The sequence below is a fragment of the Tachysurus fulvidraco genome, chromosome 1 (genome assembly GCF_022655615.1).
Source record: "Tachysurus fulvidraco isolate hzauxx_2018 chromosome 1, HZAU_PFXX_2.0, whole genome shotgun sequence".
In the NCBI taxonomy this organism is placed as follows: domain Eukaryota; kingdom Metazoa; phylum Chordata; class Actinopteri; order Siluriformes; family Bagridae; genus Tachysurus; species Tachysurus fulvidraco.
This window is the reverse complement of record NC_062518.1, coordinates 50,577,800-50,596,370: the sequence shown is the minus strand read 5'-3', so window position 1 is coordinate 50,596,370 and position 18,571 is coordinate 50,577,800. Positions and strand designations below refer to the sequence as shown.

Genomic DNA, 18,571 nt, shown 5'->3' with positions numbered 1-18,571 from the left:
GGGTTTTCATTTGTTACTTTCAACTTGGCAATTTCTCTTAGAAGATTGTTGGCTGATTGACCACAATAAAGAAGTTTGCTCATTCTCATCCAGGTCTGAGGAGTTTTCTCAGTGTTTTTTGTAGTAATTATAGAGTTATCAGTTAAGTCTAACTAAAACAGTTTTTAGTAACCAAAAAGTCTAAGTGTAAAGATCACCCTGCGATGTGTCAACTTGGAGGCGGCTCTAAGTTCCGACAACCACCTGAACCACGAAGTGCGTCTTTATTTGTGCAGAAGTATAGAAATTTCTGGGTCCTGACCCAGACCGTGGTCTGTCTGTTAGTGACCTATGGTCTAAAATGTAGGTCATGCTAATGTGGTCATGTGGTGTTTCTCTCTCACAGCTGATGGACATGAACACAATTGAGGCCACATCCTCCCTGGCACAAGTGTTGTTGGGCCTCACAATGTTGGGTGATAACATCGGCCACATAGCGAGGGAGGTAAAGTGTGGTGACAGCGTGGCAATCATTGGCCTGGCTGTTGTGGCAGTTATTCTGGAGGTCCTCTTGCTGTTTTTCCTTGGCTTCATGTGTGAGTATTGCAGCATTATTGCTTTTTCAGCCAGAAAGGTGTATATTGAGAAACCTACAAGCTTTCCAGATATGTTCTGTCTGTTAATGTTTTCAGAAGGAACTTTCTTATTTCTTATCCCCTATTAGTCTGGAAAACACCAAGAAGCCAAAGGAGGACTACAATTATCAACAGGGCCTTCTTGGGCTGCATCACCATCCACATGGTGTTGAGGGTGGTGATCATCGCCCTGGTCAGTGTACAACATTGTCAGGTTCTTCTGTCACAAGGATCTTAGCCAATAAGTGTGTAGGAGGAGCAGGAGGAAGAGGGATAATGATCAATAACACACATCTGATTTGTGCATAATTATGATGTCAGCTTATAGATAGAGCAGCCGCTAGGTGGGTGTTAGACATTCTCTCACAATTCACCATGGCATCCGATCACACAATAATTTTCGTTCAGCCAAAGGTGGTGTAGGACAAGAGTGGAGGAAGGGTGTCAACTGACCAAACTGGGCAGCCATTTCCACCCGTCTGCAACTGCAGTGAGATGACTTACTTCCCGATGCGGTGAAGCAGGCGGTGGAAGCGGCACAGCCGACACTGTGGCCTAATGGGGCAGTCGTGGCCTAGTGGTTAGAGAGTCTGACTCGTAACCCGAAGGTTGTGGGTTTGAGTCTCGGGTCGGCCATGACTGAGGTGCCCTTGAGCCAGGCACTGAACCCCCCAACTGCTCCCCGGGCACCGCAGCATAAATGGCTGCCCACTGCACCGGGTGTGTGTTCATGGTGTGTGTGTGTGTGTTCACTGCTGTGTGTGTGCGCACTTTGGATGGGTTAAATGCAGAGAACAAATTCTGAGTATGGGTCACCCTACTTAGCCATATGTCACTTCACTTTAATAAGAATTTTTTTTGCTAAGGTTTGCATATGGTGGTGTTCTTGACAGCTTCCCTAAAACTTTATCCTATAATTAAAATAAGAAATATCCCAATATATCGCCTTGCTTACAATATTGCAATGTATCACAACATATCGTAACGCAACCCCATATCGTGATACGTATCGCCAATACACAGCCCTATGGGATATGTAGTTTTCACACAGTGTAGATATCTATGGCTGCTTACCGAACATTAGCCACATGCTAACAGTAGCCCGTCCACAAAGCATATGTTCATGGGATATGTAGTTTTCACACAGTGTAGATATCTATGCACCCTTACGAGCTGAAATAAAATAAACAAATCACCTGAACGGCTTCCCATGCGGCTGGAACACCAAATTCCCTCCTCTGAAGCTGTAGATCTTTCTGTAGTCCCTCCTCTACCGAACCGATCCTTTATCGCTATAGCAACGATACTCCAAAGCACATCCGAGGTAAGTCCCAACTGGTCCATGAATTCCTCCCAGTCACATCGTTAACTAAACTAAAGTGTAGGAAAGCAGTCAGATAGTCACGAGAATTAGCGTAGCTTCGGCTGGCTGGCTGTCTCAGAAGAAACAAGTCATAAACTTTACTCTTGTACACATTATGTACACAAATAAAAGTAGTAATAACACTCGGTAAGACAAATACAGACGCTTTTACACACTTTGTCAGTGGTTATTTACTCTATATATTAGCCTTAAAACTCGCAGGAGACAAACAACAAACCTCTCACACCGATCTGCAGCTCTAAACTCCACCCCTTCATCCAATCATAATTCTCAGTATACCTGCAGTGGTGGGAATAAGAAGGACAAGGGCCAATCAGAAAGAAATGAACTAACCTGCTGGGCAAAGCCACGTTTTTAGACAGTGTATTACTAACAAACTCTTAAAGGGGACGTGCACAATTATTTTATCACAATACACAGACACAGTTATGATATTATATGAACCACATACAATCATAAATGCCCCATTACATGAAAATAAAAGAAATGATACTTAATATAACCCCAGCTGGGCTACACTAATGTTTCAGCAGAACAAAGTCATTCAATATAGGGTTTTAGCAGCACAAAGTGATTCAAATTAAAAAGATACCAAGGGAAATGGGGTCTTAAATTAAAAAACATTAAATATATGCATTACAAATATTAATAAATAAATAAAGACAAATATATAGATTTAGAAATAAATAAAACATTTTCATTTGAAAAACATTTAAGCATCTGATGTACATGAGTGTACTAAGGGACACACACACACACACACACATATACACACACACACGCACACACACACGCACACACGCACACACACACGCACACACGCACACACATATACACACACACACATACACACACACACACACACACACACACACACACATAATACACTAAATGTCTCCTTCTTGTGTCATTTGCCCTCAAGTTTAAACACTTCATTCTGACCATTCCAAAGCACTGACACTGGAGACTCCTTCCATAAACATGTCTTTAAAATCTAAGTGAAATTGTAAGGAGTAAAAAAATTTGCAATTAAATATGTTTGATATTTATTTTCTGTCATATATCAGATCTGCTTTAATCACCGTGTCTGAAGTTCCAGTTCCTCCCAAAGTCCAGGAGAACTTTCAGGACAATGCAGGTCTGACAGCTTCATTTTTGAAGATTGTTAAATATAAACATGGCTTTAAATCTATAAATTAGCAACCAGCCATTAAAAAAAACAATGAAATTTGACATGAATTGGCATGAAATTTGAAATATGCCTACAAACAACTTGATTTTTATGATAATAATCTGTTTTGTTTATTCTATGTATAAAAGCCTGTAGGGAACTTGCTTCTGTCGGTGAGCCTGAGACCCATCAGAAGGCCAACAGCACCACAGAAAAATACGGAATGTGGTTCCAGGACCCAGAGTCTCCAGGAGCTCTGTATGGGCCAGACACGGTGTGGTGCATCGACACTGTGAGCAGTGAAGTACGAGAACTGTACGCCTATGAAAACCTGGAGCAGCTTGCCCGTGACTACCCCACCAAGGTCCTGCTTTTACCAGAGTCGATGTGGAGCACCGGGGCCACCGTGTACCATGGATCGCTTTACTACCGACACAGACAGAGCCCCACGCTGCTGCGTTATGACGTTGCTGCTGAGAACATTGTGGCCTGGAGAGAGCTGCCACACCCAGGATTTCACGGCCAGTATCCTTATTCCTGGGGTGGCTACACCGACATCGACCTGGCTGTGGGTGTCAAGGGACTGTGGGCCATTTACAGCACAGAAAAGGCTCGTGGAGGCTCATCATTATCTCACAGCTGGATCCTGAAAACATGAGAGTGATCAGAAGCTGGGAGACCAACATCCAGAAGAACAAAGTGCCGAACGCTTTCATGGTGTGTGGCAGACTGTACACTGTACAACCCAGCTTTTATAACATCGTGTAACTTAGCGCCATCTTCTGGCAAATAGATTCAACTGCAAATACAGTGATAACGTAAGCGCTTCCAAAACTTCTTCTGGTGCCTCCTTCATTCTGCCATCATTATCCTTCATGAAAATGATCCAGTATCTTTACGAAAGTAGTGGTGTGTTCTCTAAATGTGCTTAGAAAAATGGGTGAATATAGAAAGAGGTAGATTTTGGATAAAGGAATCCCACAGGGGACTTCACATGGAAGTGTATTTTGTTGGAATATGTGATGTTAACAACCTGTATAAGTTCTTTAAATGCACCTTTGTATCTAAATAAATAAACCAGTAAATCTAAAATAAAGAAAATTAAATAACGGGGGGGGGGGGGGGGCACGGTGGCTTAGTGGGTAGCACGTTCGCCTCACACCTCCAGGGTCGGGGTTCGATTCCCGCCTCCGCCTTGTGTGTGCGGAGTTTGCATGTTCTCCCCGTGCCTCGGGGGTTTCCTCCGGGTTCCCCCCCCCACCCCCCGGCTGTCAGAGCTGTTTGGACTTTACTCCATTACTTAAAACAATAAATGATGACCTTCATCGCTGGATGAATTTACTACTATCCATTATGGACAGAATATCAGTAATTAAAATGACTATAGTCCCTAAATTAAACTATTTATTTACAATGACTCCAGCACTACCCACCTTCACCTGGTTTAAATCACTAGATTCAATTCTCACTAAATTCTATTGGAAAAATAAGACTCCAAGAATTAAATTGACTAAACTACAGAAACCAAAAACACAAGGAGGACAGGAAGCACCACATTTCTACCACTACTTTTTGGCCAATCAGCTCCAAAACATATACAAGTGGATTCATCCTAACCCATCAGAAAGCACATGGCTAGATGTTGAACAGTCAATTTCTAAAGAGATGAACATTTCAGAACGACCTTCTTATAGTCAAGCAATCAAAAAGTTTTTAAATCACCAACAATAGCCTTAAGGTTGTGGGTTCGAGTCTCGGGCCGGCCACGACAGCGGTGCCCTTGAGCAAGGCACCGAACCAGAAACCAGATGAAATAGCCACAGTGTCCAAATTAACTCAGTGCCTTAGAGAGATAAAAGACTGGATGAGCTGCAACTTTCTATTGTTAAACTCCGATAAGACTGAAATACTACTCATAGGTCCAAAAACCAGTGCACATAAACTCTCACAACTTAACTCCCATTTAGAGGGATGTACTATTACAAGTAGCTCGACAGTGAAAGACCTCGGTGTTATACTAGACAGTAACTTGTCTTTTAAAAATCATATAGCCCATACTACCAAAACAGCCTTCTTCCACCTTAGAAACATTGCCAAGCTGAGAAACATCCTGTCTGTATCTGATGCTGAGAAGCTAGTTCATGCGTTCATGACCTCTAGACTGGACTATTGTAATGCATTACTAGGTGGTTGTCCTGCATCTTTAATAAATAGGTTACAGTTAGTCCAAAATGCAGCTGCCAGAGTTCTCACTAGGACAAGAAAGTATGACCATATAACCCCAATTTTATCATCTCTACACTGGCTACCTGTTAGGTATAGAATTGACTACAAACTGCTGCTACTTACGTACAAGGCTCTTAATGGTTTAGCTCCCATGTATCTAACTAGTCTTCTAACACGTTACAATCATTCACGCTCTCTGAGATCACAAAACTCAGGGCTTTTGGTAGTTCCCAGAATATCTAAGTCTACTAAAGGTGGTAGAGCGTTTTCTTACTTAGCTCCCAAACTTTGGAATAGTCTTCCTGATAGTGTTCGGGGCGCAGACACACTTTCCCAGTTTAAATGTAGATTAAAAACTCATCTCTTTAGTCAGGCGTACACATAATACATCCCATAATATCATGCACCAGTACATCAGACCGGCACATTTTTATGAACGGCAGATATGTTAATCCCTTTCCACTGCTTCTCTCTTTGTACCCATCCCGAGGCATCCAGACACTGTACCAGCTCCCAACGTCCTCTGTGGGACGAAGCCTTTGGACATCCACTGAGCCGAGGCCGACTCTAAGAATCCTGAGACATCTCCAGTTAGACTCTGTGGTACTCAGAAGATCAGAAGTCCTTGAACCTCACACCAATACAACATTTGTTTGACTGTATATTACAATCACACCCCCAGTGTCACCCATATGAGGATGGGTTCCCCCTTGAGTCCGGATCCTCTCAAGGTTTCTTCCTTTACCAATTTAAGGGAGTTTTTCCTTGCCACTGCTGCCTGAGTCATCTCAGACTTGCTCATAGGGGAATAAATACATACACACTGTGAACTATATACAGCTAATAATAATCTAGAATTTTTATTCTGTTAATTCTTATTTCTTTTATTATTCGTTATTTCCTTTATCACTAATTATGTTTACCTTCTGCTCTATGTTTATGTTCTGTAAAGCTGCTTTGAGACAATGTCTATTGTAAAAAGCGCTATACAAATAAACTTGAATTGAATATTTGGCTTTGCTGTCTCCCTCCCTCTGTATATTAGGTGACACATCCATAATCAATTTAAACAGTACAAACAGTCAATTACACCTAGTGGCTCTAACTATCGCAAAGAAAACTATCCTCATGAACTGGAAATCAAGGAACACCATACACTATAACTTGGAAAAATGTACTAATAGAGTACATCTCCATGGAAAACTTGTCTACCTCCACTCAAAATAATACATCAGAATTACACCCGTCTTGGGAGGGGGGTCAGGAAAAGGCAGCAACACAGACTAATATCAAATATAAATAAAATAGAAGATTATATTTAAGTATCTATCTCTCTCTCTCTCTCTCTCTCTCTCTCTCTATATATATATATATATATATATATATATATATATATATATATATATATATATATATATATATATCTTCGCTGCTTCTGGACCCTGGTTGGCTGTGGTATACTGGTCAGACATGTTTTGTTTTGTTGGTCTTTGTATTTGTATAACTTCTCTTCTGTAAATATTGTAATTGTCTGTTTGCATAATAAAAAAGTAAAAAAAAAAAAAATATCATTGGCTCAAAATTACCGCATGCTCATCTCCTGATCAAGCTAATGTGAACTGGGCCAAGGCCTGCAAGGCCTACTAGAAGGTTTACTGGACATTGTTTATGCCTAATTCCCAACAACTCGTCTCCAGTCCCTACTGCCCTTGTCATAATCTTAAGAAAACAACCGATGACAACGTCAGTCTCTGGTCATTACAGATACAAGGTAAAAGCATAGAAGGACAAAACCTTATAAACATCTTTAGATTAGAAATTTCCAACTCATTTCCCTCCTTTTGTCCCTGGGACAATACACAAAATTTTACTAATCATTAATCTGTAACCGAATCTAGATCAGGGGTCTCAAACTCGCGGCCAATCGTGGCCCGCGTGACGATAGTTTGTGGCCCCCGTTTTAATATGAATGTTTAATGTTAGTGCGGCCCACAAGTTTGATATGTATGACACTTTACAGTGCTGAATGTGGAGCTGAACGAACTACCAATCACGGTGGGGTATATGGCTCTTGGGGGCGGGACATCGGCTGGGCTTGATGCAAGCAGAGAAACATTTCTCAATGAGTGAAAGTTACAGGGGCACGGTGGCTTAGTGGTTAGCACGTTTGCCTCACACCTCCAGGGTTGGGGGTTTGATTCCCGCCTCCGCCTTGTGTGTGTCGAGTTTGCATGTTCTCCCCGTGCCTCAGGGGTTTCCTCCGGGTACTCCGGTTTCCTCCCCCGGTCCAAAGACATGCATGGTAGGTTGATTGGCATCTCTGGAAAATTGTCCGTAGTGTGTGAGTGAATGAGAGTGTGTGTGTGCCCTGTGATGGGTTGGCACTCCGTCCAGGGTGTATCCTGCCTCGATGCCCGATGACGCCTGAGAGCACAGGCTCCCCGTGACCCGAGGTAGTTCGGATAAGCGGTAGAAAATGAATGAAAGTTACAGCAGCAGTGTGTGTGTGTGTGAGATGCCAATGCTTGCCTCAGTTAACCCTTAATGGATCTCCGCTGGCCTTGTGTGACCCTAAAATAAGCACCTGCCGGTCCAATCTTACCTCGTTCAGCACGTTAAAGCTCAGGCATGAATACAGAGATTCAAGCAAAGAAATTGGCGTCGTAGGTTATTAGGCCTAAAATTTATTTAATTATAATAATTTTTCTAAATAGGTAAATAATCACGGATTAGATTAAAAATAAGGGGAATTCAACTTTATTTTTCTAAATTCAACTTTAGACGGGTTCCAACCAGTTAAATGTTGGATAAGACGTTTTATAACTATAATTTACATAACACCGCCCCATGGAATCATGGGAAGTCATTTTTGGAGTACATTTTAACTAATAACTCCAGAATGACAAAAGATAGAGAAAAAGTGTTTTTGCGACGTGTTAGTTATAAAATAATGAAAAGATTACAATGTCAAATGAAAATTCACCCTCAGGGAGAAAATTAGCCCGATTAAGGACCTGGGCTGGGACATTAAGTCATTTATATCATATAACTGTTAAAAATTTTGAGGCTTATTCAAAGACTCTAGTTTTAATAGTTAAATTGTTCATAGTTTACTTTTGTTTGTTATTATTATTAATTATTCAGGAGCTTGTTTCAGAAATGACGTCCAAGTAACTGTGAGTTTAAACTTGACCTGTGAGGTGACAAACCCTGAGATGGGAAACTGTGAGTTTTTGGTTACAGAACAGCTAAAATGAGTTAGTTTTATTAACTCTAAATTGACTGACTCTGAGTTAAGCGCGTGCACTATAAAAAGCCATTATCAATGGAGCGCAGATATAACGGGTCACCATGGCAACAGCGTCAGACAAAAAAAAGTGCAGATTTCTCACCAGCAGAACTGGAAGTGCTTATGCAAGCATATGGAGAATATGAACACTTATTTTTTTAAAAAGCAACACTGCTGTATAAAACAATAGTGTATTTAACATCACATTTTAAATGGTATATTTTTAATGTAAACTTCTCCCTCTAGTTACACACTTTGGTCAATTCAAAGGTAATTCATGCAATTGTATATTGTTTATGTGACAGCATTAGAAGTGCAGTTTCGTGTCTCTCCTTATTGTTCAAGTGGGTGAAGTTGATTTGGGATTTAGAAAGTAATTAATAAGTAAAGAGACCAAATTAGTAAGTAGACCAATACTTTCTAGAAATAGTAATTATTACATTAATCTAATTAGACTGGTTAAAGATGTAATTTGTAGTTAGTAAGAATTATTTTAGAGTAAATTCCAGACTGTTATAATATCAGAGGTGAAACCAGAAGAACAGTATTTTATTTTATCAGGAAACAACACAAAATGGTCAGAAAGTGCTAAAGAGCGAGACACACTTTCCTGACCGCTCTGTAAACAGTAGCCTTACTAATATGTTCTGTATCCCCGATGTTATACACAAAACTACCATTTGCAAAGAAACGTAAGACAACGCAAAGCATCTGCTCGGATGTAAGAGCACGGCCGCCATGGCTGATGTTTGTGATGTAAGGATGGATGAGATTATGGATGTATCTTATTGACCATAAAGAAAGACCGTAAATTGAGCGGTATCACTCAAATAAAAATGCATAGGGATATGACATAAAAATCCACTCTGGGCCTCAAAATCCTCTCCCGATGTAAATGTAACTCCCTACAAATTAATACAGCCTCTTCATCAACAGGATTGTCCATAACAGTACATTTCATTCCCTTTGATGGTCCCTGTGTAACTGAAATGTGTGCAATGAATGAGGTGTTACTTTGTGCAAGTAGAATGTAAGTGAACCATTGAAACATTTGTGATTAATGCAACAGAAATATCTACAGCGTCATTCCACACCGACCATCGGTCTGTCTGCATGATGCTCTTCTAGTGAACCAGTATCCATGTTTTCATTGATAGAGTCTTCCAAGGACTTCTGTAAGTCACTCTGGACAAGGTCATCTACCAAATGGCGTGAATGTAAATATGAATGTAAATGCATCTGTGCCTGTGCCCTGAATGAAAAATGAAAACTCTAGCTCTGCTTCATAGTTCACATCTTAATCATTTGTCTGAACTCTATGATGTCAGTAGTATGCAAAAACACATGTTTATGTAAAGTAAGGCAAAGACATGGAGTGATTTGCATAAGCAGCTCAGTAGTCTCTGATGGTCACAGAGCAAAAATAAAATCATAAATTTGATAGTTTGCACACACACACACACACATACAGACTGATGGATTATGTGGAAGTTCTATTTGAGTATTTCTGTTGTAGAATCTGCTAATAACACAAGTTCCATGAGCATAAAATTAAGTCCAAAATTAACAAATAAAGACCCACAAATAAATAGTAAGTGATGAACAAAAAAGGATGTGGTCCTTTCAGCTGCTTCCTGTTCAGGGTCACAACAGCAGATCTTCTGGTCCACATATCTGATTTGGCAGCGGATTTTATGACACAAACCTCCCAGTTTGACTTTGGAACTGACCTCCTCGTTAATAAACACTTACCTGCACTTGCATCCTACTCTAAATCATCATTCCCATAATAGCTCATCTGCACGACCTTGTGTTAATGAATGGTTATTCTAGTAATCTCTAATAATAAATGGATTTAAATAAAAATTATGTAATCACTGGTAAGATTTCTGTTAGGATATATTTATTTAACTTTACATAGAGTATAATGATGTGTAAAAATGTAGACATTTTTTCCCGACACAGTAGTTCCTGTTATAACATTTTAGAAAATCTATATACTGTCCAGTTCCCTTTCAACTGAATTTAGCAACGTGTCATAAATTGATCCCATAGGAAAACCAATCAAAAAACCGGTGTCTCATGTGAATACGATCCAAAATTATAAGTGACTTAAAACTGGGTCAGGGGATGTAAAGACACACATCGGCGAGACCATAAAAGGGTATCTACATCACATAATCTGAATCTTCTTTGACTCCAGGAAGCTGTTTGTCTTTCAGTGTGAATTATCTGCCCTCGTTTTATCAGTCCTATCAAGCTGACCTGCCATGGGAGTTCAACAACAGTGAGGGATTAAACCCAGAGGTGGTAGTTGAGCTCCCCCAGACCACAGACTTTACTGCAGGTGCCACCAAGCTAATGACCTGTGCCATCAGCAGTGATGCAATTTAACAGGGTTTAAGGCCAAACATGACTCCTATTTCCAATATCTCCCTATATATAGGGCCTGTTTGGCAAAGCAGTCAGTAGAGTCAGTTCCCAAGAAAGTGGCTCCACTTGCAAGTCATCTATTGTATATTTATTCTCAGGTCTTCATCAGCAGTCATTTGAAGACTTTAACAGGAATGAATTAGAGTTGGGTCTGAGCTTAACTTGGGAATTGTGCCAACCCAAACTATTGTAGAAAGGACATTATTTACATTGACATTATTTACTGTCACATTATCACACAAATAAGGATGAGGTTCACGTCTGAGTCTGATTCCTCTCAAGGTTTCATTCTTATATAATCTCAGGAAGTTTGCCCTTGCCATCATTGCCTCCAGCTTGCTCATTAAGGATAGATGTTAGAGATAAATAATAAAATAAATTTTACATGTTAAATTGTTATTTATTCTGTTTCTATTCTTCTGTAAAGCTGATTTGAGAAATGTGAATTATTAAAATCCGCTGTTACACTGATGACACACAGCTATATGTTTCAGCAGTCAGATGTGAGACACCAGTTTAATAAGACTGAAGATTGTGTGAAGGACATTAGACAGTGGACGCTTACTAACTTCCTCCTGCTTAACTCTGACACACAGAAGTTCTTGTACCAGGACCACAGACAGTCAGAAGTAAGCTTTCTGATTACAGAGTAACTCTGGATGGTCTTTCTATTACATCATGTGCAGCAGTAAAGGACCTCGGTGTGATTATTGATACTCATTTGAAGCTCACATAAATAATACCACAATGTTAGCCTTCTTTCATCTCAGTAATATTACTAAGATAAGAAATATGATGTCATTACATGATGCAGAAACACTAGGTCATGTATTTGTTACGTCTTGGTTGGATTATTGTAATACTTTACTGTCTGGATGTTCAGTAGGAGCAGAAACAAGCTCCAGTTAGTCCAGAACACAGCAGCAGGAGTCCTAACTAGAACCAGGAGATATGAACACATCACCTCTATCTTATCCTCACTGCATTGGCTTACAGTCAATTTGTGCATTGATTATAAAATACTATTACTAACCAATAAAGCACTTAATGGTCTCACACCACAGTACCTGAGAGATCTTTTGGTTTTTTTATGACCCATCATGCCTATTTTGATCAAAAGGTGCTTGGTTTTACAGTGAATATAAAGCAAGACAATACCTAATTTATTCAGAACATCGACAATGGTAATATAACATATGTGCAATGGTAAAATATTGTTTGTGCAAAAACATTAGTTCCTAACATCAGCTACCAGACTAATAGGTTCCAAAAATGATCAACACTCAAAGCTACTGTATAAGAAAAAGATGTAATGATAATTGAGATTTATTTATGCTATTTTGGCAGACAATCTTTTCCAAAAGCAACTTACATTGATCTTGTTTGTAAACTGAGGGTTGAGTTCAGCAGTAGCAGTGATCCTGGCATCAGCCTTCCAGTTAGTACTCAAACATCCTGACCTCTGAGCTTCCATTTCCCAATAATGCAGAGGTGCAAATGAACCCTAACCCTAATTAACCCTGAGATTATATTGAGTGGCCCTGATTATATACTGTATATGACAACATATGACTGTGTGTGACACAAATGCAAATGCAATATAATGGTTTTAATCATTGATGGTTTTAATAATTGATTTCTCTCCACACTGCACTGTGTCAGGAGTCTCCTCCTAATGTCACTAACATTGTGAGCAGAGCTGCTAAGAGCTCATAGCAGTGTTATAGCATGCGCTTTTTTAGTTTTCCTTGTGTTTATATTTTGTTTACCTGGCCTTGTGTGTTGTTATTTAATTCATGTCTTGTATTCCATCTATTGTCATTGGTTGTTTCCCTCATTTTTCCTGAAGTTTTGGGTCATCCCTGATATCTTGACTTGTACATTGCTTGTTCTGCCTGTTTCCTGTTTTTTTTATTTTGATTCAGATTTGTCTGCATTCTCTTTAAATAAAACACCTTTTCTGCACACACATCTATCTTCAACTTAATTGTGATGGACTAGTTAGTGTAGATTTATGACATCCTTTAACTGTACTCTTTTGTCAGTATTGTTGCAGATATCTATGTTTACAGATCAGTACGATGAGCTTATCTTTGTGCTGTAGAAGTCTAACAATCAAAACCAAAATGAATCATTATTTAAATTACACACTAAAGAGTATTTGAAGGTGACTTGATCTTGAGCCAGTCCTTCTTTTCATCATTTACTGTATGGGAGGTTCATTTCAGATTTCCATCCAATCTGATTTGTAAAGTAGAGAAAGGAGGCAGTGCTGATTTGCAACGTCATCAAGCCTAAAAGAGAGGAAATGGCAACGGTGGTTCATCAGATGCCATAGAACAGATCTGAAATACCCTGAGATACACTGTTCCTCACCTACAAAACTGATATTTTACCTCCTTCACATTTAAGGTATGTTATAATACTGTATACTGCTGAATTATTATGTTATTTTCTACATGTTGATGGGGTCTGAGTTGTACAGAGCTTAACATGTAGGACTAAAATGTTTTAGTCATAACATATAAGAAAAAACAGGGTTAAGAAAAATGAATGAAATCATTGATGAAAAATCACATTCAATAACCAATAACCAACTAACACTGAATGGACCCTAGATCTATGTCACTAAAATTTATGAAAAAGCTCTATGTAAAATAATTAGAAATGTTGTCATTGTTGACCGCAGAGTTTCAGTTGGATGTAAGAAAAGCATTTAACACTGATTTATAAAAAGTAATAAAAAATATGATTTAATAAGCATAAATTAGGAGCTGTGAACATCTGAGAGTTAAGAGAAACTCTCTCATTCACTAATGTATTTCCAGTCTTTAGTTTAATAAATAGTTCATTTTCAGAGTATTCCTCATATTTCTAATTGTAATGATGTAATCATTTTTAGAAATGCAAATTTAAATATTATATAAATCTGTAATTTCATATTGAACTGTAATCGGTAATATTAAATACTAAAATGTTAAATATGCTACATGTAAGGTGAGACATTGTATTTATAAAATAAGTATTTATTTATTTATTTATTTATTTATGATAACTAACTAAAACCATTATTTATTGTATATGTTCTGTGTTCTCTATGTCTGTGATGTTATTAAGCCTCGCGTTCGTGTTCCCTGTACTGTTTTAATTACAGCCATGTGTTTTGCTCAGTTTTTTAAATTATATTGATTGCTTGCTGTTTTTGACCTTTCTATGCTTTTCACTTTCTTTGGATTTATCTAGCTTTGGATTTGTTTCTGGATGTAATGATTTTGAAAATAATATCTCCTGCCTCTGTTGTTCTGACAATTAAACTTTAAGTAAACGTAAAACACTGAGGAATGATATCCATTCAATAACTGTAGAATTAACTACACCCCACATGAAATGATTAGTGTTTATAATTGAAGTTAATCATATGTAGTGATGTGGTACTTACAGTTATCGGTTCTACAGGTGATCAGAACTGCTGAGGGATTTTAATCACATTTCTTTTGTTATAGTGAATTTATCTATACATGGAGCAACGTCATTTCATACTCCTGTTTTTCACAGGTGAGAGGTGTGTGTGTGTGTGTGTGTGTGTGTGTGTGTGTGTGTGTGTGTGTGTGTGTGTGTGTGTGTGTGTGCTTTATGTGTAAATTTTAGGTGAGATGATTAGTGTGTCTGATGATTTTAAATGATGGCCTCATAAACAAAGTTCTCATGATGAAAACATTCAGTGTAAAGCTAAAATTGGTGTACAATATGATAAATATGACAGTACCGATTACGAGACCTTGGTCACCCCAGGAATTAGTTTGTTCTTTTGAGTTGTACATTAAACAAGTTATCCAAAATAGGCAACACAAATTCATTCCCTCTGATCAGGTGGAGACAGAATTAACAAAAATAAAGAATAGTAGAATAGTGTTCTGTCGACAAACATAAAATACCATACCTATTCAAGGACAATGCCATACACCTTAGCCTCGACACCTGGACCAACTCAGTTAAGTGACGTTGCACCACTAACAGAGCCAATCTCCCACTGAAAGGGACGTAAAACAGTAGGGATTCTCTTTTTCCAGCTAACCGTAGCTGCTGTAATATACCATAAGCCCCGCCCACCTATTTAGCTACTGCCAATCGTTTCATTAGAAAACACGAGGTGGAGAAATAAATCACCTGCTACATAAACAAAGTAAAAGTAAAAAAACTAAAAGTAAAAAAATATATATAAAATAAGGAAAATTATAGAAAAAAGATTGATTATGCAAAAAACATTCTGAACAGAGCTAATATGTATAAAATGTTTAAAATTTATCCACAGGATTTGTTCCTCTCATCCTGTCTATCCCTCATAAGTACTACCTGATCCAGCAGGGGAAAACCTGGGGTGATGCTCAGGCTTACTGCAGAGCCACACACACTGACCTGGCTATCATCGACAGTAATGACAACATGGTCCGACTTCAGAAGGAAGCACAGAGACAACAATTTGGTTCCAGTGCTTGGATTGGACTCTACAATGACATCGACAGTTGGCGCTGGTCCATGCGAAATGAGATAGTAGGAACCAGATGGTGGAGACCAGGTGATCCTGATAACTGGGCTGGACATGAGGAGTGTGGTATGATTTCTCCCTGGGGTTGGTTGGATGTGAGCTGCACTTACTTACTCCCCACTGTCTGTTTTGATGGTAAGAATCTACATGTTGCTCATGTTCCTAGTTGTCAGAAGAGAATGTTGTTGAAAAAATGTCAAGCACTTGGGAAATACTTGTTCAGTTTATTGAGGTCTACATGTGTGCCATGTTTTTACTTTCTGTCAGCAATTTTTGAGAAATTTCCTTTCATGGTTTTAATGTTGTAAACTGTAAATCTTTTATATTTGTAAGTATTAAAAGTGCCTAAATACTCATGTCTCATCATGTGTTTTTTATTCTCACAGACAGTTATACTGGCAATCAGAGGTACATTTACATCTCTACTCTTATGACATGGCATGAAGCTCAGGCTTACTGTAGACAAAATCACACAGACTTGGCCAGCTCCAGAGATATAACTGAAGACTTATTTATAAAGGGACTAACCTCTGACTGGACTTGGTTTGGTCTGTTCAGAGACTCCTGGAAGTGGACAGACCAAACTAATTTCTCTACCCTTGGTTGGGTGTCTGGACAACCTGATAATGCCCTGGTATATGAAAACTGTGGTTATATAAATAACAGTCAGACTGCTGATGCTCTGTGCTCAGACATAATGCCTTTCTTCTGTTATTCAGGTGAGCTAATGATTTAGTCTTGCATTTAGAAAAATTAAACTAAGTTTAAAATGATTGTTTAATTATGTGATATTGTTTGTGTTTCTGTATTTAGAAATCATGGGACAACAACAAGTAATAAGAGTGAAGGTCCGATCCAGTGAGGATGCGAATGATCCTGCAATGATGATGGCCATCTTGGAGCAGGTGCGTCTTATGATGTACAAGGCTTATGATGTACATTTCCCAGTATTCATCAACTCTCACACATATAAACTGTAATGTAATTAGATTCTGACTGCTGTATTCAGTTTCTGTACCATTTCCTACAGATGAGTCTCTATCCTGCATTATTTAGTAATAAAAGCCTTATTCTGTTCTTCAGATCAACCAGAAACTGAAGGATCATTTGAGGACAGAGAACATCACTGTTAAATGGCACAAACAACCAGATGGAGTTGTGTTTCACAAGCTGAATGAAGGGAAGTAATAATTCAGTAGTAAATAAAAAATGTGATTCTTAAATCTGTTACTTTTAAGTTAACATTAATTAACTTTAATTTTGAATGTGAAAAAAAATAAAATATTTGTCTTAAAATATTATTTTGTCTATTTTTTGTAGACTTATGTGATACCTTGGCACTTTATTTATTTATGTATTTGATAAGATTGCTATTTATCATTTTAATTCAATTCAATTCAAGTTTATTTGTATAACAATTGACATTGACTCAGAGCTGCTTTACAGAACATAAACATATATAGATTAATAGAATACAAAATTCAAGATTAATATTAGATGGATTTAGTTCACAATGTAAATGTAAATGTAATGTAGATGGTAAAGGAAGAAACCTTGAGAAGAACCAGGCTCAAAGGGAAACCTCATCCTCATCTGGCTGACACTAGGGGTGTGATTATAAATATACAGTCTGATAAATGTTGTACTGATGTAAAGATCACATGGAGTTCACATCTCCTCTTTAGTATCACAGAGTCCAACTGGAGCTGGTAGATCTGTAGATGTCTCAGGATTCTCAAAGAGTCGCCCTCATCTCAGTGGAGGTCCAAAATCTTCATCGCATGGAAGAGGATCGGAGCTGGTACAGTTTCTGGGTACCTCGGGATGGTAGAAAGAGAGAATCAGTGGAGAGGAATTAACATACACTGCAAAAATACAAAATCTAAGAAAGTTAAAAATTTCTTATTTCTAGAAAATATGTCTTGTTTTTTAAGTCTTATAAAATACATTGCACACTAGCTCATAAATCATAATTTAAGAAAATTGGTCTTCTTCTTTCTTGACAATTAAATGTTAACTCCTTTTGAGGTAGATTTTAACAGAAACAAGTGAAAGCTATAAAGTGCAAGTTTTGGTGCATGTTCAATTAGATTGTTGTGCTCATTTTAAGAATAATACCACCCCTAAAAACTCTAATTTCAAGAATTTTAATTAAATAAGGTCAAAGATTTGTTTTTGTTGTTGTTTTAGTGATCTTTTGTGTCTGTTCATGTATTTAAAAAATCATAAGACAAATTGCTTGTGTGAATATAAACACTTGGTCAAAAAGTGGTTTTATTCTGATTTATTATATTTCTTATCATCAACAAACATACAACAATTTATTGTATGCAGAACAATCACATTTAAAGTAACAGATTTATTTATTCTGGGGCTGTCAAAACAGACAGCACTTAACATGACTATTAAAGTTTATTCAAGGAATATTCTGGGTGAGCTCATAAGCAGCATTTGTTGATATATATATATTTATATAATTGACAACTTTTTTTTGATCAACATTGTTGTCGATTTAACTTGTATTTAAAGCAGATTATTCCAAAACATCACTGTTATACATCCCAAATAAGTTAAAACGCATTCAATTTAGAACACACATTAATATTTCATAAGAACCTATGTAACGTCCCTGTGATTGAAACTGTAATACGGTGTGAAGTCTACAAGGTTGTCTGCATTTACTAGTTCAGTTGCTTCTGCCAGGTTGGGAACCTCAATTTTCTAAGATATGTAGTCTCAGTCAAAACAGACTGTACTGTACATCTGACATTCAAAACAATACAAAGATGAATTTATGATGAATATGTTCCTCACAAGTCCAAATTCTGGTAGACTACTAGCATTTGCCATACACACTAGTAACTTCAGAGATAAATGGTGTTTAATGCACCTTTTGCAGGTGATGACA

The 18,571-nt window shown here is 38.0% G+C and overlaps 1 protein-coding gene across 1 annotated transcript in view; it reads right to left on the bottom strand.

Annotated features, from left to right (window-relative positions):
* Positions 1-1,638: 1,638 nt before the first annotated feature.
* The window catches only part of LOC125141361, a 50,700-nt gene continuing 33,767 nt past the window's right edge, over positions 1,639-18,571 (bottom strand). Inside the window, exons 3-4 of the mRNA XM_047814494.1 lie at positions 2,216-2,277; positions 1,639-1,988 (exon numbers count right to left, since the gene is read on the bottom strand). Of these exons, the coding sequence (XP_047670450.1) occupies positions 2,252-2,277 (26 nt within the window). The 3' untranslated portion in view covers positions 1,639-1,988; positions 2,216-2,251. The remainder of the gene's footprint in view (positions 1,989-2,215; positions 2,278-18,571) is intronic.